This window comes from Phalacrocorax aristotelis, chromosome 22, assembly GCF_949628215.1.
Source record: "Phalacrocorax aristotelis chromosome 22, bGulAri2.1, whole genome shotgun sequence".
In the NCBI taxonomy this organism is placed as follows: Eukaryota; Metazoa; Chordata; class Aves; order Suliformes; family Phalacrocoracidae; genus Phalacrocorax; species Phalacrocorax aristotelis.
In genome coordinates this window covers 6,837,312-6,861,504 of record NC_134297.1, presented here as the reverse complement: position 1 = coordinate 6,861,504, position 24,193 = coordinate 6,837,312, and the positions used below count along the sequence as shown (strand labels likewise).

At 45.8% G+C, this 24,193-nt stretch overlaps 1 protein-coding gene across 4 annotated transcripts in view; it reads right to left on the bottom strand.

Annotated features, from left to right (window-relative positions):
* The window catches only part of ARHGAP32 (Rho GTPase activating protein 32), a 262,702-nt gene that overhangs the window by 76,778 nt on the left and 161,731 nt on the right, over positions 1 to 24,193 (bottom strand). For all 4 annotated transcript variants that reach the window (XM_075116400.1, XM_075116397.1, XM_075116398.1 and 1 more), the window contains 4 exons: positions 10,170 to 10,307; positions 7,950 to 8,042; positions 6,176 to 6,298; positions 3,296 to 3,373 (listed from right to left, as the gene is read on the bottom strand). In XM_075116400.1, coding sequence (XP_074972501.1) covers positions 3,296 to 3,373; positions 6,176 to 6,298; positions 7,950 to 8,042; positions 10,170 to 10,307 — 432 coding nt within the window. The remainder of the gene's footprint in view (positions 1 to 3,295; positions 3,374 to 6,175; positions 6,299 to 7,949; positions 8,043 to 10,169; positions 10,308 to 24,193) is intronic.

The following is a 24,193-nucleotide window of genomic DNA, read 5'->3' as shown; positions in this document are numbered from 1 at the left end:
AAAGGAAAAAGGCTTGAGGAAAAACGTCTCAAAAATAATTTTACTTTAACCAGAGCAAAAGATAAGAAGCCTAGTGGGTTGTTTTGTTCCGCGTAGGATTAAGTGTCTTGCAATGCAGTCGTTAGATCGGGTATTGGCAGAAACACACCTGCAACCGTAAGACAGGAATCTGAAGGATAGAAAAATGGTGATTCATTCCCGAAGCGCAGCTCTGGCCGGCAAAGAACAGATTGCCTCTGTGCTGAACCGAAGCTGCAGCCGGGATTGAACATACTTGCGACCTATCAGGTTTGCGCTTCCCTTGACGTCTGTAGACCCGCCTCTTGTTCATCTGCACGACACAGAGGTCCCCCCACTCCAGCAGACGGGGGGGCACGCAGAAACGAAGGCGCTGCTGCCCAGATGTACGCACGGCACAGCTGGTTTAAACGCCCCAAACCAGGTAAATTCTTGTAAGTCAAGAAGCAATTTTTTTTTCACGTTCGGCGAAACCTCGCTCTCCTCCTATCGAGACGTGATTTACAATGTAAGTTGGGCTCCAGCTGATAAAACCTTGCTCCTTTCCTAGCACAAAGCAAAAACCCGAGGAGTAACATGAACAAACTGCCCAAACATTTGGTCTTTGGACCTCCTCCTTTTATCTGCTCTCAGAATCATAACCAGCTGGCAAGGCAGTCCTCGTTGATTTGTTTCATTAATTAAAATGACTGGATCAACAGACTGCTATCACATTTACAATGGCTATTGTTCCTAAATGGGAACAGAACTTTTTGCCCATAATAAATGCTTTAAAGGCTGCACAGCTTCGTCAGTACTTACACATACAACCACAGTCTATACCTACCCACTCTTACGGAGGATTCATCAAGTACAGCTCTGTACTGAACTGCAAGACCTCTCTAGCTCTGGAGAGAGACATTTCCTTTTCCTTTCCTTTTCCTTTCTCTTTTCACTGCAGTAGTTAGGAGGGTCAAAAAAACCCATTACAACAGGAAACGTACTTTTTCTGTACACTCGTAGCTCGCGGGCCTTTAACTTGAAACACAGGTTAAAAAAACCCTCTCCCCTCTTTGTATAACGCTAGAATTTGCACCTCTTGGTAGCTGATGGTGCTTCATGGAAATGAAAAGCTCTGATAAGTACATTTCAAAGAAATGAGAAAAACTGTCAATTCACAGCAAAAACGCACCTCTCTGCACATCAGATCCGTGGTGGTGTGAAGAGATATGTTTGTGCAGTAATGACTGCGTTAGCATAGCTTATGAAATTACTGCCTGTCAACTGAGATACAGCTGTTGAAAACCACCTCCGAGCTGACGAGCTTTGCTCTGCAGTCAGCAGGAGCAGCAAGCACACAGATGGTCTGTTACCCCGTCTCAGCTGACGGGCAGGAACTTCTTAAAACACACTAACTTCATTTGCTGCATTCGTGCGCACACAGCCCGAGAGCTACTGAAACGCATATTATGGCTGCTGCATTTCCAATAGCGTGGTTCTGCGGCCACGATCCGATTCACATTGTGAGAGACTCTTGCTTACAATTTAAGACGCAAGATTATTCCACCCCTAATTTTCTGTTAAGCAAAAATACGGTGCTCTATTTCTGCAGCTGTTCGGAACTGTTGTGTCAGTAGACTGACTGTGCATGGATACAGACAAACCCCCTTTTCAAGAGGTTTGCTCAGCAACATATCTTTATGCTGGGAAAGCACAATAGGATTGCTCTGATCTGAGAGACAGAAAGCAGCGACAAACTGCAAAAGAGCTCCCTCGCTTCTCGTGTCTTTAATCGCCAATGATGCTCTTCATATCTCGTCGCAATTTCAGCCAGCCTGAGGGCAAGCAGGGAGCTTGCGCCGCATAACGGGATCTGCGTCCTGCGGGGGGATACCGCACGCTTGCCGTCAGTCGGCTTCCTGCGAAGCGTCTGCACTCGCGCACAGATCACAGATAGGGTTGTTTTGTTTTATGGATTCACTTGGAAGTCAAATGCGGCAAAGCCTGATCGTTCCAAGCAGTACTAAAGCATCTCATTAATTTTTGACAGTACGGCAGATACAGCTTTAGGGCTTCTAAGATCAGAACAAAAGTCCCGCAAAGCCACAACACGGTTCAAAACCAGAAGAACAGTCAAGTTTGTTCAAGAAATGTCAGCGTGTTAACTCTAGAAACAAATTTAATTTCAGAGCAGGTATCGGATGTCCACCCTGCTCTGATTTTACAAATGAGTTACTATCTGAACTCCCACGTCTGATATAAAGCCAACATAAGCTGTCTCTCACGTGCCCTGGCTAATCGGACAGAAATGTAATCGTACGGCTAACACTCGGTTCAGATGGGATTTGTAGCCTTTGGAGATCCAGCTGCACACAGCCCTGGTATTAACGACAGCAGAACCACAATCTGGATCTGGCACAGAAAGGTCTACCAGGGAAGATCGGAGGTACTTTGAGAAGACTTTCCAGGCCAAAATATACAAGTGTTTGGTCAATTCTGACCCTCTCCAGAGCAAACTCATAATTCCACCTACTCACAGACAACAACTGCAGCATGAAAATCCCTCCTACTTGAAAGGAGCTGAAATGCGACACGCTGCAGTACGAGGAGGTAGAAAGGCAGTCAAAGCCCCAAAGCTACTGAAGGGTGGGGTGTTTCATAGAGACCTTTTTTTCCCTCTTTTTTTTTTTTAATTCCACAACGAGAAAATCCAAGCTAGGGAATAACAACTCTTTTGGAAGGCAAGTGCCGTTTTGATGCAGAAGTTTCAGTACCTAATTCCCAGGTATGTTTAGGATCTCCTGAAAATTCAGCCTGAATCTCTCTGCTATAACATTTACAGAGACCAGTAATATTAACGCTACACAATAAATGCAGACATGAAAGCACGGGTTAGTTGGGTGCCTTGCCCAAGCCAGTGGCAGTGTCTTGTCAACCGCCTTTCTCTGATTCCTCTCGTTCTGCCTGATCTAGTTTTAGACAGTGGAAAGAATGGGATGATTTGAATAACAGTGTCAGCTGTCTCGGAGGGGGTGCAACATAAGCTTCCACTAACATCAGGCCAGCTGTCGATCACAGGGTCACGGCTATCCCGAACTCGCACAGGAGAGAACCTCCTATGAAGACCACGTGTCTGGTGCAGTCCAGGTCCGAGGAGAAAGGGAGAGTCCTCTTATGCTGCCGCAGGGACACTCTGCTTGTATCCACGAGTGATTACTGCAGGCACAGCCGCTCGATAAACACGCTGCTGAGTTTCCTGCCTTTAAGTCACGCTATCGTGCCTGATGCTTGTGCCTACCTGAAAGCCGTGTTTGCCTCTCCACCACGTGGTCAGCTCCTTCGGTGGCATATCAATAACAGACACTATGTCTCCCACCTGCAAAAGATTGGCAACGTCAGTCACGGCTTGCAATGTGGATCAGAGGAAAGCACAATTCAGATAACTGCATTCTTCAGCACCGCAAAAAAACTGTAAAACTTGTGAGCAACTGCACCAATGCTAATCTCGAGGAGACATCTGCCTTGGCAAAATCAAACTGTGAGGTAGAAGAGTTACCGCATTCTACAACATAGAGGATACAGCTGTTCACAAGGAAACAGCTCTCAAAAGCAGCAGGCTCTCTGCCAAAGCCTACAGAAGCGTTCTGATTAAACTGCAGACATAAGTAAGCAGTGATGGTGCGAAACACTTTGGAAAATATTCTCAAGTAGCCGAACTAATTTTTACTACATGCCCTATATATGTGCATGTAGGCATTGACGTCTGTCTTCTTGTTTCCTTTCACAGCAAAAAGCTAAGAGCTCCCTTTGTAGTTCACAAATCATAGAATAGAATCATAGAATCATTAAGGTTGGAAAAGGCCTCTAGGATCCTCAAGGCCAACCCCCAACCCAACACCCTCAGGCCTCCTGAACTATGTCCCCACAGGCCACATCTGCACGTCTTCTAAATACCCCCAGGGACGGTGACTCCCCCACCTCCCTGGGCAGCCTGTGCCAGGGCCTGACCGCTCTGGCAGGGAAGACATTTTCCCTCATCTCCAACCTAAACCTCCCCTGACGCAGCCTGAGGCCGTTCCCTCTCGTCCTGTCACTGGTGACTTGGGAGCAGAGACCGACCCCCCCTCACTCCAGCCCCTCTCAGGCAGCTGCAGAGAGCGAGAAGGGCTAAACCCCCCCAGCCCCCTCAGCCGCCCCCCAGCACACTTGTGCTCCAGACCCTGCCCCAGCCCCGCTGCCCTTCTCTGGACACGCTCCAGCCCCTCCAGGCCCTTCTTGCCCCGAGGGGCCCAAACCTGAGCCCAGCATTCGAGGTGGGGCCTCCCCAGGGCCGAGCACAGGGGCCCCATCCCTGCCCGGCTCCTGCTGGCCACACCAGGGCTGACACAAGCCCGGGGGCTGGTGGCCTCCTTGGCCACCTGGGCACACTGCCAAATCAACCTAGACATGCTTTTCTGAGTTAGAAAATGAAGAGAGGTGGTATGGTGTTACAGTACTAGGAAGGAAAATGACCAAGGAGACCAAACAGGTTTTCTGAAACTTTGCTCATTCCAATAAAAAATGTAATACTGCAAGAGTTCAAAAGGAAATCGGTATAATCAATACTAAATTTGGCTTGGTGGGAATCAAGATCTGTGTGGCCTCTACAACAGAAAATGAGACAGGGGCAGAACCTAAATAAATACTGCAGCTAGAATTATTGACAGCAACGCCCAGCTTTTACCAGGTGTTTTACATTGACGGATCTCCAAGTGCTTTACAAAGAAGATAACACATTCCCGTTTTTCAGGGAGGGATATCGTGAGACACGGGGAAGTGAAATGATTTCCTCAAGGGAATAGCAAACCAACAGCAAAGCAAGTTCCCATTAGGGAAACTGCTGTCACCACAATGAGCAGCGAAGCCAGGTAATTTCCTCAGTACTGGGGAGCAAATGCCCGTCGGCCACTTTTGCAACTGCCTATTAAAAATGAACAATAGCCTAAACACAAAGAGGTAGTTTGGGTGAAGGAACAGCACTGGAAAACAACCGATCGCATTCCACTTCTGTTCTGCCAAGGTTTCTCACTGCACAAACTTGGAAAGCCACGCGTGCCGTGGTTTCCCCGCTTGTATACTACGCCTCCCAACCACTTGTCGGACTGCATGACAGTTGCACGGCCACGTTAGCCTGCTGGCACGGAGCTGTCAGATTTACAAGCGGGGAGCACCGTCTCAGTGCTTTTATCAATTCGGAGACACTGACAAACAGCCTGTGTCCCGTACTGCACGCCTTTTACCTTGGAAGGTGCCATCCCACACGTCTGTCTGATTAGCGTGGTTCTTTGGTGTTCGCTAATAATTGCCTCTATTTTGAATAGCAACAAAACCCTGGCAGCACTGGACTATCGCTATTATTTGTACTTCCTGCGCTGCATGCTGAGAATGTGATCACCAAAACTCCTTCGGGCACTAACTGTTTTCCTTTACACTTTTTTGTATAAGTCTGTGAATACTCCATTGATAGTACCACTGCCCGTAAACAATCAGAGCATAAAATGCTGCTTTCTGGGTACAACAGATAGCAGCCAGGTATGCAAAGACTTCCAGGGTCTGACCTTCCAGATCCTTGCTCCACAGCAGCTCCTACTCTGCATCAGGTAAGACTTTCAGCATGGTTTTAGATTATCACCTGCCCTTTAGGTACCCAGTTCTTTTGACAGTCTGGTTCTTTACTTTCCATGGGAGCAGAAGCTCTTAAAAATGGTTTTAGACGCGGCCTGGCTAACAGGAACACAGGTTATGTAAACTGGCCAACGAATAATTAAATTGGCACGTGTCCACGTACACACATATGTGGACAGTCTTCCCGAAGAGATGGAACATACTTTTAATGCACTGTACGGTACAAACTATGCGGGGTCTGCCGCCGCTCAGAGACCACGCTAGAGAACTTGGCAGTATCTGTTTAATCAGGAGATACTAACGCCAATAAAGCTATATTTTAAAGACGACTGAACTCCTCCCTGCATCTAGCCCATTACAAGTAGAGTATTTAACTGAATCTTCCAAACTTCACCTCACAAAACAATCTGAAAGTGTCTGAATATATCCCTGATGCGCGCACGCACACGGAGACACACGTTACACTCTTCTGTATATGTGACAACGAGGAATGTAAGCTCCTTTAATTATTTACCTCAAAGGACAGTTCGTCTGCTGCTTGAGCGATATATCTCTTAATAACATGGGCAGCAGCAATAGCAGGAACGTTAATGGATGATTCCTCATGGACTAGCAGGTGATTCCCCTTGTTATCAATCTGAAATAAAGAGCACAGGAGACTGTGAGGCAGCTGAGGACAAGCGAGGAGGCATTTTATTGGTGCTCATACATGGCAGAGACTTCAAGCTGATGCACAGGGACAGCACAGCTCGGGGGCCCCCCGCGGAGAGCAGCACGGAGAGACAGCGGAGGGCACAGCACACACAGAAGGGAAAAGGAAGACCAATCCATAAAGAGGATTTCAGAAGGTTGGATGTCCCCATCCAACTAAGGATCAAAACGCTGTATTTGTGCATCTTTGTGTACAAACAGTAACAGGACAGCGACTGTTTAAACCTCCCTTTAACACCAAATCGTGTTGTTTTTCCTGAAGTACTTAAAGTGGCAACACAAACGTGACCACAAAAATTCTCTAGAGAGCGGAATTAATGCTCAGGAAGAGGCACTGAGGTAAGGAAGAAATGCTGTCAACCTGAAAACTGGTGTCACTTTCCATTTTCTCTCACCCTTTTATCTCTCTTTTTAAGAAAACGTGGCTCCCACCCCTCGCTGCGATCAGCCTACTTTCAAAATTCTTATATTTTTGGGTGAAACTTTGTAAGATTCATTGGAAACATTACCCTGCATTGCATGTGCAATAGGTTTGCCGTAATCTCTAGGTCCACTGTGTTGCTGTAAATTCTACGGTTTCATTTTTCTCGATAACTTCCTTCCTCCCTTTGTGCTGAGAAGGTTTCCAAGATTCTTCCCATCCCAAAGGATTTCAGGGTGAGGAGGAAATCAGTGGGGAAAATTGCAGGGAAATGCATTCAATCCTTATCACAGCCATTTAAAAACGAATTGCAACAGTCTAATAATAGTTGTTTCTATTCCTGGTGTGCAGCCATGTCATCAGGCAATGGAAAGACACACGTATCGCTACGCAGGCTGATGGGCAGCAGCACCGCTGACACGGACAGGTGGCCGCCGTCACTTAGCCCCATTCTTCCCCTGCACTCGTTGCCCAACAAGGTCTATTGTTTAAGATGGTAGAAGACCATTAACAGAGAAACCAAAGCTGCAGCTGCAATTCACACCATACAAACAGTGCCGCTCCAAGCACAACGCAGGCTTTGTTGAGCCGTTTAACCAGCAGTGACGGCAAATAGGAGCAGAAAATATTTATTGTTTCTGTAGCTACCGCAAGGAAAAATATAAAAAAAAAAGAGGGCAGACAAACGGCGTAACTGAGACAGCTCCAATAGCTGTAGGAACTTGCTGCACTTGCAGTATTGCCTTGCCAAAAAGGAGCGTAAGAATGTGCGCGCTTTCTGCAACCTATTACTCAGAGACTTCAGCCACGAGCCGGACTCTGACCCACTGACCCAATCGCTGCTGCGCTAGAACTGCCACCTCCTTTCACTTCCTGAGTAGCAGCAGAATGATGCGTCTTTGGGTGACAAAATCCAAGCGAGAGGGGGAAAAAGCTCCTATATTCTTAACCTTGGGTCTGATTCTGTTTGATCTACACCTTTTGCAGCCACCTACGTGCCTGTCACAGGGGAGTAAAGCTGTTAGGACAGCATTTCAGTGACACCGATAGGTCTGGCAGGGTTATACCCCTTTCTGGAAAGGCAAGAGAGCACATTTGTGGCTTGCTCTGCTGCTAAGGTGAGGAAACCAAGAACAACCTGAGCTTCAGACTATACCTCCATCCATGTGAGAGCAGGCCCGCAGTTTATCTTGTTGCCTGCTATGGCTGAGAGACGTGACAGGTAAGCCATCAGCATCTGGGTGACAAGCTGGAACAGAAACAGACAGACATACAGTTTTTCTGTTAATTCGCCAGTGTTTGGAGAGACCTCTTCAGACTCGGTGAGACTCAAATTATCCATTGCCATAGGCAAGTGTTATGGAAATCTATTCCCTTTAGCAAGGAAATCTGTCATTTGAAGGGCAGCAAACCACATGCAGTGTTACAATGGTTACGCACAAAAAAATGCGTAAAGCAGCAGCTCCCTGTGAAAGTAATGATGTTTTTTATAAAATATGTAGATTTTCATCATTTCCCTTGTCAAGACACCTTAAATCTAATGCCTTCCTCTCATCATGAATTTCATATCCAAACAAATCATTTGTATTACGGCCATCAAACACATCTGAGAACCATTTAGCGAAGCAAAACACGGGCTGCCATTTCCACCCACTTGCAAACCCTTGAGAATGTGGCAACTCAGACTGACCCCTGGGCAAAAGAGCAATATTTCAAATAGTAGAAGTGGGTTTTAAAAACACACTTAGCAATGTCCCTTCTATAACAGTAAACTCGCTGTTATTAAAGAGAAGCTAGGGACGTCTTTCCAAAGCTTCACAGTGACAGTGTTATAAAGCAGTATTGTAGCCCCGAGTTTGTAGGCCTGTTTAAAACATTGCTCTCCTCAAACATCTGTTCAAAATGTGGTCAATTCAAAATAAAAAATGTAGTACGAGACACCACACAGCTGCAGAATTACATTTCACGGCAGTAGAGCTGTTCAACATCTTTACATCTTCTCTGCTTACAGATACAAGGCAGATTTTCAGCCTCATGCTAAGAAGTACATATTAAATCAGTTGGACAAATAAAGATGTAAGAGGAATGCCTAAAACATAATTTAAAAAAATAAACCCAGGAATTAATTATCCTGAATCTTCCTTCTCCTGCTGAACTTAAGAGACTAGAAACTTTAAATTCTATTCAGAAATAGCCTGCATTAAACCAAAGCAACTAATAAATCAGATTCTCTGATGAGCAATGGGACCAATATTATCAACTTCCTATATTCAATGGCAAAAGCCCTGCAGACCTCAGTGAGGCGCTGATTTCAGCCATCGTGCGTTGCTCGAAAGCAGTCAATCCTCGCCCGCTCGGCACTGGAAGGGCACAGATTCTGATTTACAGTCCCTGAACAGACTCTTCTTTGAACGCTTGGAATGGCCTCAATTTCCTCATTCCCCTTTCAGCTATACCTCTCGTGGGCACCCAACATTAGCCTTCCGACACAGCATGTCAAGATTTTTCCGTACTTGTGCTTGATGGTAGGCGGCAAACCTACAAGTAGAGGTGCCAGAGATAAGTGACCTGTGAAACGACGCGGTGGGCACTGTCCGTCACCGTGCTACACGCTCTTCCCGCAGACAGACGGAGGCCGAGCGGTTTTGTTACGCTCTGCTGGCTCAGGTAACCTCCGTGGCCACGCATTACATTGCCTCCCTCTCCACATCTTCTGAAATGATGCAGACAAGATGCACCTGGCTACTTTCCCAAAGATTATTTTGGACATGAATAAATCTCCACGTCATCAACAGGCCAAGAAGCCGAAGGAATTCCAGCTCGCTGTATTCCAGGTGAAGAGAGTAAGTCAGGAAATGAAAATTACCCCTTACTCATACCGCTCTCTAAGCTTTTTAAAGACCATTTAAATAATGCACTAATGCAAATGCTCTTAAAAAATATCTTCCATAATTTTCAGTTTATAAATACAGGTCTAGCGTTGCAAATGCTATTACTGCCGCAGTGCTGCAGCCCTAGGACAGCATGATTTCCTGGGACTGTGAAGTTGCTAACGTTAAGTCAGGAAATATCCACATCATTGAAGAAGTTTCCAAAGACGTAACAGAACTCTTGTCCGAGGTTCCAACAGGACAGCTTCCTTCTCAACGCTCCCCATAACCACTCCGCCTTTAGCAGCACATTAATTCACACGAACTTGCGGGACGTTTCCCTTTAGATCATTGAAATTAGAGGTAGAAAACACATCCTGATCTTCTTACTAGCAATCAATTTCCAAATCTAACGCAGGCCACATTAAAACTACTTTGTATATACTTGAAAATACCTTCCAAGCCCCTGCTGGTGACTTTAAATGTTTAGAGAGCTGATAATTTACCTCCGGACTGTCCTTCAGGGCATCGGAGCGGGGTAGCTCTGAGAGCTGGGAGAAGCGCCGGTCGTAAATACACAGGTGAAGGTGTTTATCAAGTACTCGGAAATCTTCATAACTCCGCTTCACGATCCAGCTCCTCCCCTGCATAAAGAGCAAAGAGAATCACATTTTTATCAGCTCATCGCCAGTTCGGGTTAAGTGAAGAAAATGAAACTTTGTGCAGAAGTAGCAGACAGATCCGGCCGCCTTTCTTCTCAAAACATTCGAAAGTGATGAAAGTGCTTTAGTATTTTCATGTTTTCATTTGTAGACAGCCACTCATGCTCAAACCAGCTGTTAGTGTTCCTGTTTTAGTTATTTAACCATGGGTTTGGATGTGGCCCCTCATTGCGAGACCCATCCAAAGCTTTCAACTTCCACCTGTCTTACAAGGATTTTGTACCGTTTTCATCCACGAGGTGCCTTCGCACAACTCTAAATTACAAAAATGGTTGTATAAATAGCGTGAAATTAGATTCCACGCAGATAGAAGAATATTCAACCGGGGATCTGAAGGCAGAATTGAAGCTTGCAAAATTTCTGTCAGACACCTCAGGCAAATCTTCAGCTGAATTAAAAAAAAAACAATCTACGACAAATAACAGTAGCTGAAGATTGACTCCTGAGCGCATACCATTGCCCCAATTAAAATACTGACAAGACACATACTGCTTCAGGGGACAAGGAAGGGACCACGGCAGCACAGCATAATTTGCTTTGTGAAGCTTTTAATATCTAATGACTACTTCTAAATGCTTCATGGCCTATTATGATCAATAAAAAATGTAATAATGCAGCAGTTTACAGGTCAAAGCACTTTACAAACAATCATTCATCCTCTCAACACCCCCATGCAGCCCCTAAAAATGAGACTATTCCTGTTTTACAGAGGCGGACCCTGGCTCAGCGACCACGGACCTCTACAAAGCCTCCCCTTTTCAAGTGCAACCTTCCATCTGAAGTGCAAAGCGCTTTTGCAGGCTTTCGTTCCTCAAACCAACAGTACGGCCATAATTAAAAAGAAAAAAAAAAAAAGATCTCCATCAGCATTACACACTCTGCTTCCCACTCCCATGCAGTTGTCTTCCTAGGAAAAGGATGAGAAAAACAAAGCACGCAACAGATGTTAGCCGCGCCGTACAAGCCCCGGTGCTGCTACAGCACAGCCATGCTGGCAGTGCAAGGGCTCAGAAGACGTCAGAGGAAGGAATTCGATTGCTCCGGGTTGCGCGGCCACTCAAAAGCAGGGCCAAGGATTAAAAGCAACAAAGGGATGCTGCACAACCAGTACGGGAAGCAGGGAAGCTCATGGTATAAGAGGGGACACGGCATCGTTTCAGTTTTCCATGGGGAAAGCAGCTGTAAAGCGCGGTCCCAGGTCTGCTGTACCACACCTGGTGGAGCTCTGGACCCGATCCCTCTTCACCGGGGCTGCAAAAACACATGGCCTGCTCCGAGTTCCCAGTCACAATTCTGCTATATTCATCTGCTTATCAGGAAAGCGGTAAGCATCTCTTTTCTATTAATATCCCAAGCTGGCACGGCAATTGCAAGTGTAGAACCTGTAATGCAGAGTACTAGCTATTTTCTGTCAAATTTATTTAAGACAACTCCAGACCCGGCTTTCCTACCACAAGAAATCACCCGTATTTCACAAGCGTACAAAGAGGGTATCTACACAGGACGTAAACGCTTTGTAATTTCCGAAAGGTATGCCCTTTTACTTTTTGTCTAAAGGGGAAAAACAGAAACAGGAGCGCCAGTCTAATTAAATTCAACAAGATGACGGCCTTTCCAATTTCTCCATCCTTCGCAATTAAGTGGTTCTTGCTCTCTCGGTAAGTTGCCAGTATGACCTTCAGCTGAGCAAGGTTTAGTCACCGGTGTAAGAAACAACAGACCGAGAAATCTTTTTCTTTTTTTTCTTCACAAGAAAAGATTTCGCTGCGATCTTTTATTTGCTTCTGCCCACTGCACGTCACAGGACATTTCAAGACAATCTCCTGTGCTACCCACACAAATAACGAACCTATTTGTCAAGTGAGAGTAAATCTGTCATAAATTCCACAATAATTTAAATTTGGACTGTAGATTTGCAGTCTCTTTTTAGCATGAATTAAGACAGTACGAGTTAAATTTACAAGACAGGACTAGTTGGGGTCCGCAAGCTACTGCTCCATGTGACGGGGCGTGCGGGATCAGCTGCGGAGAGCACGGACGGTGTTGTTGCTTCTGAGGCCCCCCATCCTACACGATCACAGCAACGAGGCTACTAACAGCTAGCGAGGAAGCCGATGAACCAGCAGGGACAGCTTACCGCGCGGCACCGGCGGTGTTTCTTGCCCCACCATCTCTCCGGGAGGTTCTTCCTGCGCTGCACAACAACTCGTGGAGCGAGCGCTGAGCCGGCACGGGCCGAGCGCGGCGCAGAAAGGTAACCCAGAACCACCGCTCCCGTACCTCGGAACTGCAGCCGTGCGGCAGCTGCTAAGCAACCAGCCGAGCTATCCCTGCGGAAGCAGCAGCAACCTCCATAAGAGGGGCGGTGCACGTGCCTGGAGGCCAGAACCACTCTCACCATTCCGAGGTAAGGCAGCCCAGCGCCTGCAATCACAGCCCTGGGTTTCAGGCTCTTGTGCAAAAGGATCGCAGGGTGCTTGTGGGAACGGGGCTGCCGTTCGTCAGTCCCCTTCAGGATGACTGTGCACATGACGTGTAAGCGCAGAACACAGTTTCAGGAGCAATAATACAAATTTCCACCCAGCAGGAGGTTATCCCAACACCCTGAATGTGACTATTTCCTAATAACTCACAGACTGAAGCTCGCTATAACTGAAAGCAAAAAGCATACCTGCTTTAGGTTGTTCTAAAAGTTGTATTAAGCAAATTTTTTGCAGATTTGGAGCCCGAGTGACAAATTTTTACGCAAAAGTAAGACAGCCGTCTTTACACGGGGTGCAATTAATTTTATGGGAAAGAATCATTGCAGCAACGTGGGAAGGAAGGGGACAACATTCACTGCTTCCCCTCAGATCTCCAGTACAAAGCACAAGAAAGCAGAGTCTAAATTCTCTCAGCTAGACTTCCCGAGACGCACAGCCAAAGCAGCAGAAACAAGTGACCTCATTCAATATCAACAAGATGACAATGTTTCACTATATCAATATAAAAATTGCACGTCTCGCCCCCCTCTCCTGCAAATTCTGAAGGGCCAGAAGGGTTTTGCAAAAGGCCTCTTTTTAAATTTAGAGTTAATAAAATAGTAGAAACAAGTGAGTGACTGTTCTGTTAAGTTGGTCACATATTGTCAACTGTGTTTTATAGCAAAGGTAAACATTACTGGTGCTTCGGGCGTATAATATCCATAGGGCAAAACAGCCTTCTTCACATTCTTAATGATTTCCATAAATTGATGCTCAAACAGGTTTTTGATCACCCTCTCATTTTCCAGTTCAAGAATTACTTTTCTAGTCTTTAATTAACCATCGTCCTGATTTAGAGAACCGCATGCTTAAATCCCATTAATGTCAATGGGATGTGAGAACAGAGGGGAAGTTAAGCACGCACTCAAGTGATTTCCCCAGATTCAGACCTTCAATTACAGACCTGGGTATGACAAATTTCATAAAAATTAAAAAACATCAAGTCTCAAATGAAGATTTTAATAGTGCCATAAAAGAGTTTCACAAACTTTAAAAGGAAAAATTGACCACTGTCTTAAAAAAACCACAATATCCCTCTTGAACAAAATCACAGTATTCTTTGGAATTTCATTTTATAGAAATGTTCGCTATGAAAAGCTTCGTGACAATTACGGAATTGCTCATAAAATGGGAAATCTGGGTTTATTCCTACTCTTACTTCAGTTTGATCTGTTCTCCCTTACTCTTGCATGCTGTGTAGGATTAAACGTACGATGAAAGACTAGCGGGATTTCAGCACGCTGCACAGAGCTGCTTGGTTTTTTTCCGATTATCAAAGCAAGAAATCTCACGCTAAAAAAAAAAAAAAAATGAGTGGAGATTACTGAACTGATGATTTAATTTCCACTGAGCCAGAGATCTGAACCTTTGAACCTTCCACTAGTAAAACCATTATACCAAGATCGCAGATCATAAAAAGCTACCCAGACTTCACATGGCACGAGACAAGGTTCCGAGGGACAAGGATTCAGAACCCCAGCTCTACAAGCAGTTATTTTCAGCTCTGCCGGTCAGACGGTCTAAGGCGGATGACATGCAGCCACGGCCAGAAGTTTCCTTAGGCCCTTAAGCACAGCTCCCGTGGCGACGCTTCGAGCGAGCAGCGGTATTGCTCCCTGTTGCCTTTCTTCCCAAGCCCAGCACGCAACATGACAGCTGCGGCTCGGCGATGGCTTGTTTCATTACTAGCAGGAAGACGCTGCTTACTGCAGTACCACTCGGTTACTGTTGGACTGGGAAAAACAAATTTAAGAGGAGGGTATTTTAGAACATCCTTTGTGTTTTCATTCCCATAGTTAAAAAAACCCCCGCCTTTGCTCTATCATCTCCTACACCCTTCAGCTGACCAGGACAAAATCCTTACTCCTTTCTAAGAGGGGTTCCCATAAGCTCGCGGACATTTCCATACAGGAATATTTTTATGTGGTCTTAACTGTTTTCACTTGGGATCTGGCAAGAAGCAATTCTTCCCGTTGCGCACTGAACAGTCAGTGGCTAACTCGGAGGCATCCAGCTAACACAAGAGAAGCGATAGATTCATCTGTGTCAATATCTGTGACAATTCCTTGAGAAAACACAAGTTTTCTTGTGTATTTTTAGAATACACCGGTTTATTATAAAGATTTACAAATGTCCCCCCGCCACACTTTGCAAAAGACTCTGTTTCCAGCTGAATCTGCCTACATCTGTGCAGCTGGGACTCCCTTTTGTCCATCAATGCCTCTTCTAGCCAGACAGGGTACTATTGAGTTGCAGCATGCACAACTTTCCTGTCCCACGGTCTGAGTATGTTTTCTCTGTAGCACCTAAGATTTATTTATTTTAAGACAGGGATAGACCTTTTTTTTCTGGTTCAAATGCTTATTTCCTGAGAGAAATCATACGGATGCTCTCATGAACCTTAGCAGTCCTCATGGAGATTGAGAGCAGAAAATGAGATGAACGTACATGGCAAAAGTCACTGCAGTTTGACCCTACAGTAAGAAAACACCTCGTATTAAATGGCTGGAAAAATGCCAGCATCCACCAGGAGAGTTTAACTCTGCCATGTGGGTGACTTTTACAGCTGTCTGGGTCTTGGGTTCCGTATGTTATTCCAGCATGACCCTTCAGCCCTTTTTCTATTAGAAGTCACGCTGGAAAATGGCTTCGAAATTTAGTCAAAACAGAAAACAAGACTGATAAAATCCATCACTTAGCATTTACCCAGAAAGTGTTTTTAGCTGGTGCTGTAGGTGGCTTTACCTAAGATTAAGTCTGTGTACCAAAACGTCCTGGATGATCTCATGACTTCTGGTGTATTATTATAACTTTAAGGAAATGATAAATTTTTAAAACTTAAGGGAGTTTGCACTAAGGCAACATAAAGCTATTTGGTTTCTGAATGAAAGTGTACGCTCAGCAGCGCACAGCTTTTTGGCCAGGGCACTTCCAGGTCTCCCCCCAAGGCCACGGATGGATGCTCGCTTTCATTGCCCCTGGTTCTACCCGGCAGCAGGAGTTTGCTCCTTCCCTCCCCACACCGTAGGGTAGGGAACACTCACATTATGGCTCTTCCTAAAGCTGGAAGGCCTTTGCACACGTTTTACTTAAACCCCAGCGCTTGCTCCCATGACCCTTTCAGCTGGCAGAGCCCTGCGCAGGAACAGCTCCATCAGAAAACGTTCTCTTCTGGAGCTGGCCCGGCTCAGAAGACAGCACCAACGGCTCGCAGCGTGAGAGCCCTTCTGCTGTCAGGCAGCTGCACGCGTGTTTAGAAGAAAATAAAATATGGGGAGCTTCAAATAAGGTGAGAATGATGGAAACACTAAAAATTCCGAGCTCCACCTGGACCCAGGGAACACACACTTGAGAGACCAACTACCACCAGATGAGGGGAACGTACGTCTGGACAGACTGCAAGGCGGAAGGCAGAGGAGAAAGCTTAGTATATTTACATGGTGAAACCTTAACAGCCTTGTTCCACAGAAGAAATTAATCTCTTTCTGCATTAATTATCAATTTATTATCAATTAATTGCCATCAGCAGGAAAAAAGAGATTCTAATGGGAACCACTGCAGCTTTTCGCCTCTAAAAATTACACTTCCTTGTGCTCCCTGATTCCAATTACAGATAGGAACACTAAACACACACGTGGGAACACAAGGCTGCCCAAGGCCTGGTCTGAGTGACAGCAGCATTACTCCTGCTTGTTCTGACCAGCTTTGGGAGCTCACCACGCGCAGGTATGGGAGCTTTCTGAGGGCTAAGCTGAAATAAGCCTTGACCTTCCAGTCGTTTCTCCATCACCCAGAGGAGCAGCTCTGCCAGAAGCACCCAGACAGCAGGCAAATATTTGGCTCATGCTTTGGCGGCAGTCGGTTTTATACAGGTACAGAGAAATAGGGTACACAAACGTACCACGTGTACGGCGTTTGAAATCCTAACCAGCATTTTCACAGGAAAGCCTGTTTCTGAATGGCAGGCAGGCAGGCACCTAATGAACTTGAAACAGCATTTGCGACTCTCAACTTGTAAATTAAATTCCCTGCTCCCCTGACATGTTGTAATTTAAACAATTCAATATCAATCATCTCTTTAGCAAAATTATACCGTCGGAGCAACAGGTCACAGAGAGACACGGGGGCGAAGGGGAGGGCGGCCACAGCATGGGGGGCTGCTTTTCTACACTTCAGAAAATTAAAAGTAATAACCCAACATGAGCTTACAGCCACAAAGGAAATACTTCAAAGCCACTAAGAGACCGACTGCTATGTAATGGGAACTAAAATTCTACCACCCTACAGGTAGCAAGGCAAGGACTGAATGCATATATATTTACAAATGATTATATGGGCATTGCACATATCTAAACACAACACCCTCCTTACCCTGTGCCCCAAATGTGCGATAATCTACTTGGCGCTTAACCACAGAGGGGAACCAACGTTTCACCGAAGCAAGCAAGCACTGCTATCCTCTAAAACCCCTTCGAACATTACTTGCCTGAGGTTAGCAAAACAAAACAGAAAAACTTTTCAAAATGACCGGCCTGAGGTTAGCTGCAGCAAGGGCAGCTGAGGCAGATATACACCTCCATTTCCTTAAGTCTCATTTCTAGGGGACATCACTGAAGGAAACAGCTGGGGTTTTCAACATTTTTAAGTGACCAAAGCACATGGGCATGCTTTTGTTAAAACTAATTGCCAGGAAGAAAAGATTTTGTAGGTCCAAAATCAAGAAACTTTGAGAATAAAACCCCATAAGCCCAGTTACGGTCGCTACACGACAGGGCGCGCATCTATCACATTATTCACAAAACAACAGAAACTTGGAAGCGTGGAAGTAATTAAAAACATGCTGTATCTGACACTGCTTCCACTATGAACCCATTAATCTTGACACCCCAGAATGAAGCAAAAAAATGGAAAATATGGCTAAGATCATGAGAAATGCCCTGCTGGGCCAGGCCACTGGCCCACCTCTCCCTGCACTCTGCCTCCAGGAGCAGCAGCCAGAGACGCTCTTTCCCGGGGACACGTGGGAGCCCCTGCAGTCCAGTCCCCTTGCATCCCCCCCGCCAGTTTATCAGAGGATGCCGGAGGGAACACCTCTGCCCACTCCTGCTCCTTTGGGTAGGGTTACAGAGATAACACACATGAACATTTCAAGGAAAAAGGTATGCAAACAGGTGTGTTACAGATGTAGCTGACCAAAACTCAAGGGAAGAGGGGTGGGAGGGTGAAACTTTATTTAGAAAGCACGAGAAACAGAAGCAGCTTTGGAGAAGTTTTTGTTAACAGAGCTGGAGCCAAAATGGAAAAATAGCTGCTTTTCTGGCAGCTGCACACATCAGTTTTAAGAAGAAACATTAAAAAGCGGTGCCAAGACCCATGAGATGAAACATTTAAGAAAGGCCATCTTTAATATCTAATATCCCTAATGAAGTCCTTTAAAAAGGTAAGCCACAAAGTTTTGAAATAAATACAGTATTTTAAAACCACAGCTCAGTTAAAAAACGCATCATTAGAAAACCAGAAAGTCAGTTCCTTCTTATCTGTCAAAGCCTGAGCCCTTGATCGCAAACTTGCTCTATGGTGTCTGACAATATCAGTCGGCAACTATGCTTAATGCCCCCGTCCCACCAGAGCCTGCCTGCCTGCTCACAGCGGTGGGAGCTTGGAGGCTATCAGCCCCCGCCAAGGAAGCGGAGAACTCGGGAATTCTCAGCGGGTCTACGATGAACTGATTGAGTTGTTTCGCCCCTGAGGTGTAAAACTTGCTCAACGAGCGGGGATCGCGGTGTTTGCTGAACTAGGCCAGCTTATCACGGGTCACACGACACACAGTGGCAAGAAACACCCTGCTTGGTGGTTTTTAGCAAACTCGGGGCACAAACCTGCCCTGTAACACCAGGAAAGCCCTAAGGAATACCCCGCTGTAAGGAACGAGCTCAATCACATTCCCCCTGAGCATTCTGTCACCAGTTCCTCTAAAGCAAAACTTATTTTTAATTTAACATGCAGTTGGTTGTAAAATCAGTTGGGCAAAGCACCTCTAGTTCTTGAGGAAGACAACGGCATTTAACACTTAGTGTTTTCATTACCACAACTACTCAGTGACAAATTTTCTGTAGAATATCAGAGTTAAGCTAAACAAGGTGCACTCAGTGCAACTGGTAGGACATAACTTGTGACAACTTCCCAAACGGAGGGTTTTGACTCTTTGTTCCGGCAGTATTTGCAACAGACAACGGAAATGACCTATCTCTGATTTACCGCTAAAGCATCTCTACACACATGCTGTGTATTTTGATGTGGTTTCTGTGCCTTGAGGGTGCCTTTTTTTGACTATTCTTTACCAACCTGCTTGTCCTATATTTTTTGTTCATGCATCTGTTGTTTGGAAGCGTAGGTGCTCTTCCAAGGCCTATGAACTTTATCTACGTGCAAGTTGATCAGGTTTGGGGCATCATTAACTGTGCACCTTGTCTTTCTCCTGATGCTTACTTCGCCACCTAACGTCTCTCGCTGCTCGTTGATCAAAACAACTTTGCAGCCTGCAGAGGATGATACTGGATGGAACGGCTTTGGACTGTCTGTCCCAAAGGGCTGTATTACAGGCACTGTAATATTGCTATTACAAAAGCGTGCGTGTCGTACTTCTCTATAAGGAATAAACATCAAGGCAGCTAAGAAAAACAGGAACATCTATACCACAATCATCCCCTTATTTTGGATTTCAACCAAGCTCAGCTCTTGGAGAAGTTTTAAAACAAGTAAAATTGTAGACACACTGCTCCTCCGCAATGCATTTACACTTGCTTAGTTACGGGGTGGGATTCAGTGTCTCTCCAGAATAAAGCCAACTGTCCTCTTCAATTTGTGGCCAGGCCCAGCCTTGTCTACAAAGCGCCACATGACAATCAGAAGCCCTGCCAAACTGCATCACTTGCAGAAAGAAACCATAATCGCTATCCTGTCCTCTTAGATTTCAACAGTGATTTTCACTTTTGCTCCAGAGCTAAGTAGAATACAATGTGGATACAAGAAGATCGGTCTCTCTAATTCAGAGCTTGCTTTCTGAAGGCAAAATGCCCAAAGGACACGGCAGTAACAAACTCCGATATAATCGTAAAAGCTTCTGTTGCTTATAAACAACTTTCATGGCAGCACATTCATGCGCTATTGCACTTTATTCTGAGAAATAGTTTTCCCTCTTGCTCATCATACCTTCCTAGACTAGGGCTACACTGACCATCCACTTCAGCTGGTGGGTTTCCATCACAGAAAAACATCTAAGAGGACATGAAAGCAGCTGTTGCCGTGTATCACTCACCGCTCCCTTGCACGAATAACCACAGAGCGGCTCAGCCCAGTGCAAGTCTGATGAACTGGTAGGCTGCTATCGTCTTCGGATACTCTCTTTCCCCAGTAAAAACCACCCTCAGATAAATTCACCAAACCGTTTCTTCACTAGAGTTTACAGTTGAAGGTGCTAACGCGGAGCACAGCCAGGTCTATCCCTGGTATACCGAAGGGACAGCTTGAAATGCACCTCACTTCGCACCTGCTGAAGGAACACGCTTTAGCACAAGCAGTTCCGTGGCAGCATTTACTTCTGCAGTGTTGCTCAATAAACATATCGTTCGATTCAAAACCCATGTCATTGCCTCTCAAGCATCCAGAGTCCAGAACAAGAGAAGACCTGTTGACCCCGTTCCCTTCATAATATATTTTTACAGGGGAAAAAATCAGAGCACCATGCATAGAGAAATTAAATACCAGAGTTTAAGAACTACAGTAGTTTTCCACCTCTTGTTACAAGTGGAATAGATTTACACACACGAGTACTAAATCTGCTCTGTGTCTGGGAACAGAGCGAAGGACGAGTCCCATCAGCTGGGCAGCGAAACCCCAGCACCCTGACAACACACAGATGCTGCTGCAGGTCAGTGCCACGCCGCTCCTGGACTCATTGCATCCTCCTGTGCAGCACAGGGGACAACAACTACCTTCTGTATTTCCATTCCATAGTCCCAGAGAGCACAGGCATACTGCAAGTGGCCACAGAGAGCGGTACACCTCTTGGAAGTCTTCCTGCTGGTGCATCTCCTAGATCCCAACGCAGGCATCCTGCCAGCTGCCTGACTGTGCGCTTCAGAATAAAAGGCAGTGAAGACAACAGGACAAAAATCCTCTTTACCTCAAAACTGCTACTTCCATTGTTTCATGCCTAAACCGCTCGTGTGAATGAACGATCCCATGATGAACAGAGGGTATGGTGCAGTATGCTTTTAAAAAAGGGAAAAGACACAGCACACCACAGCGTTTACAGAATCACAGAATGCCCTGAGCTGGAAGGGACCCACAGGGACCATCGAGCCCAGCTCCTGTCCCTGCACAGGGCAGCCCCAAATTCACACCGTGTCTCTGAGGGCCTTGGCCAAGTGCTTCTGGAATATCGCGGGGCTGGTGCCGTGATGCCTCCCTGGGGAGCCTGTTCCAGGGCTCCACCACCCTCGGGGGGAAGAGCCTTTCCCTAATGCCCAGCCTAACCCTCCCCTGGCACATCTCCCTGCCATTCCCTCGGGGCCTGACCCAAGCGCCGCCCTACCCAGATCAGTGCTCTGCAGCAAAATGCCAAAAAACAGTCAGTCGTATCCTTGCCCTTAACAATTATTGTCCTAATTCATGAATGAATTTATCCTTTAGTATTATCCTAACAGCTACAGAGTAATATATGCTAATTATACAGTTCTTAAAGGCTTCTAATGCAACTCAATACTTTCTCTCTTCCCTACAGACACTAGTTTACTTCCAAAAAGCCTGGAACCGACCCAAGTTTTTCAAAGACACTACACCTTGGCAGCGCTTCGGCATCGCCTGAGCTTTGAACGCAGCCCAGCAGCACTTTTCAGGCCGCTTGCCAGCTTCATACATTCTTTATTAATCCACGTTACTATTGTCACTTCATTTTTATTTATCGCGGTTGAGAGCAGAAGGCATGAAGTATATGACCTAAGATCAACCATTCAAGCACGGAACATCAAGTGATGGATTAGCATTGTGGAAACAAGGATTTTAGTTGCTTTCTTTTGACTAACGTAAAACAGCCCTCCTCACCCGAGAAATGCTTAGGACAGAGGTTTCAACATTTGTGAACATCTGGAAGGATGGGCTAAATAGATTCAGTCCATGAAGGCCTGTGGTCAGGTTTTAAAAAGTTTTGGGGGACTTACAAATAAATACCCAGTATCACAACAGGGATTTTCAAACACTCGCGAACACGTGAGGCACCTAACTCTCACGGGCAAACCTGTCAGCGCAGGTTAACATTTCTCAAGGCATTTTGTTGCAGTCATCTTCAGGCAAGTGGTACCAAGAGTCAGGAAAGCAGTAGAGAAACCAAGCTGGAGGGGGAAAGGCCACGATGGTGACCAGCATCTTAATGCGTTTCAAACCAGAGTAACTCTCCTGAGCCCTTCCGAGCGATGAAGCTTTAGGGTGCACTGAGGGTCCCCATCCGCCGTCTGTACAACGCAGCTGGCGCTATGAACTCGGAGCGCACCCTTGCAGTTCAGTGCACGTTCGTTTTACACCAGCTTCGGTTTAGCTGCACCACCACCGAAGTACTCCACCACCCAGGGCCTGGGTTTGGTTTTCATCCTTGGCAGGACTCGTCCAGCAGCTGCATGGACACCAGAGCTCAGGTGGAAGAGGGGGGTGCGAGTGCCTGGGCTGGGGCTTCAATAGAAGGGCACAGTAACTGCTTTTGCTAGGAAAATCTTCTTTAAACAACCCAGGCAGAAAATTCTATATTAAGAAAGGAGAAGGAGGTTAACACGTATTCTGGAAACAGATTTTGCGCTGGGTAGGATCCAGCTTGGATGCTCCACACACATATATCCCATTAACAAAGAGGAGACCAGCTTTCCCCTCTCTCTTTTTTTTTTAATATGCCTATAAAACACACACAAGTATATATGCCTGTGTTAGAATTCGCCCTTTAGGGTCATCTTTTAAAGAACTGTAGCTTTTCACAGGAAGAATGTTAGTAGCACTTACTCAGTAACTGTTCTTTAGGTGTTTGAGCTTCAATCACACAAGATGAAGCCATTAATATGTTAAAGAAGCAGCCTTTAAGACAAAAAACAATCATACAAAAGGTTTTAGAATGCCTGACTCAAAAATCCTACTGCAAGCAATTTGTGGCTTTTAGTATGGACTAGCACAGGCAGACGGAACCAGCAAACCATACTTTAGACATTAGTAGTCTAAGCAAGACATTTGCTTCTGTGAAAATATATTCCACTCTTCTCTCCCCACAAACCACCCAGGATGGGGAGTCCTGTCTGTTCTTCCTACTCGGATCCCATTTTTTCCTGGCATTCTTACCGCTGCCCTTGAAGCACTTATTATTGCAACCACGCTTCCAGCCGTGGAACGCTGGATGGGGTTGCCTTCGGAGTTTTGCAAATGCTGCTCTTCAAACAGAAGACACCGAGCTTGAATCTCCTGCAAGGCAGAGCTGGGAGATACAAGTGGCATAGATTTGCGTAAATGCCTTCATCTAGTACATTGGAGACCTGATTCTATCAATCAAAATGAACACAGCACAGACAGCAATGGTTGCCTTCAACAAAAAACAGGAACAGGGCAAAGTACCGTGCATCCTGTACAACCAAGCCACGTGGCTCAACTCACTGCCAGTGTGGGCTCCGCAAATGCAAGAAGGAGAGTGGAGAAAACACATGAGAACTTCCTGCTTTGAAAACAGCCTTAGAAATCTACCTACGCTGCAGCAGAAAGAGGCTTCCTTTGCAGGACGTCGGCATTATCCTGCGCAGAGCAGGGAACGGAGTAGGTAGTGAGGCTCTGTTCTGAGATCACAAGAGTCAGCCTGTGTTTAAGGGTCTATCATGAGATCTAGTCCTAAGATGTTTTCAAGCATCACTCATGCCAGCACAGTCTGACATCTCTGGCTTCTACTGCCCATCATTTCTGTTTCAATGATCTACCTGTGATAACGAAAACGAACAACAAAAACCACAAGAGATGGCTAGAGTTTAAGGTCTCCCCTAGAACCTGGACATTTTCACAGCCGGTCTCTTGTTCTCTCCTTGCCATTCAAAATTTCGCTGTGTTCGAAGTGTAGAAATACCACAAATCTCGCCTTTTAATTAGTAGTGCACGCTATTTTATTTTTCTTGCATTTTTTTCAAAATAAAACCTGAGATTGGCCATTCTTACGTTGTAATACTTAAATATGAACGCAGGTAGTTGCTGCTTTATTGCCACAGAAAC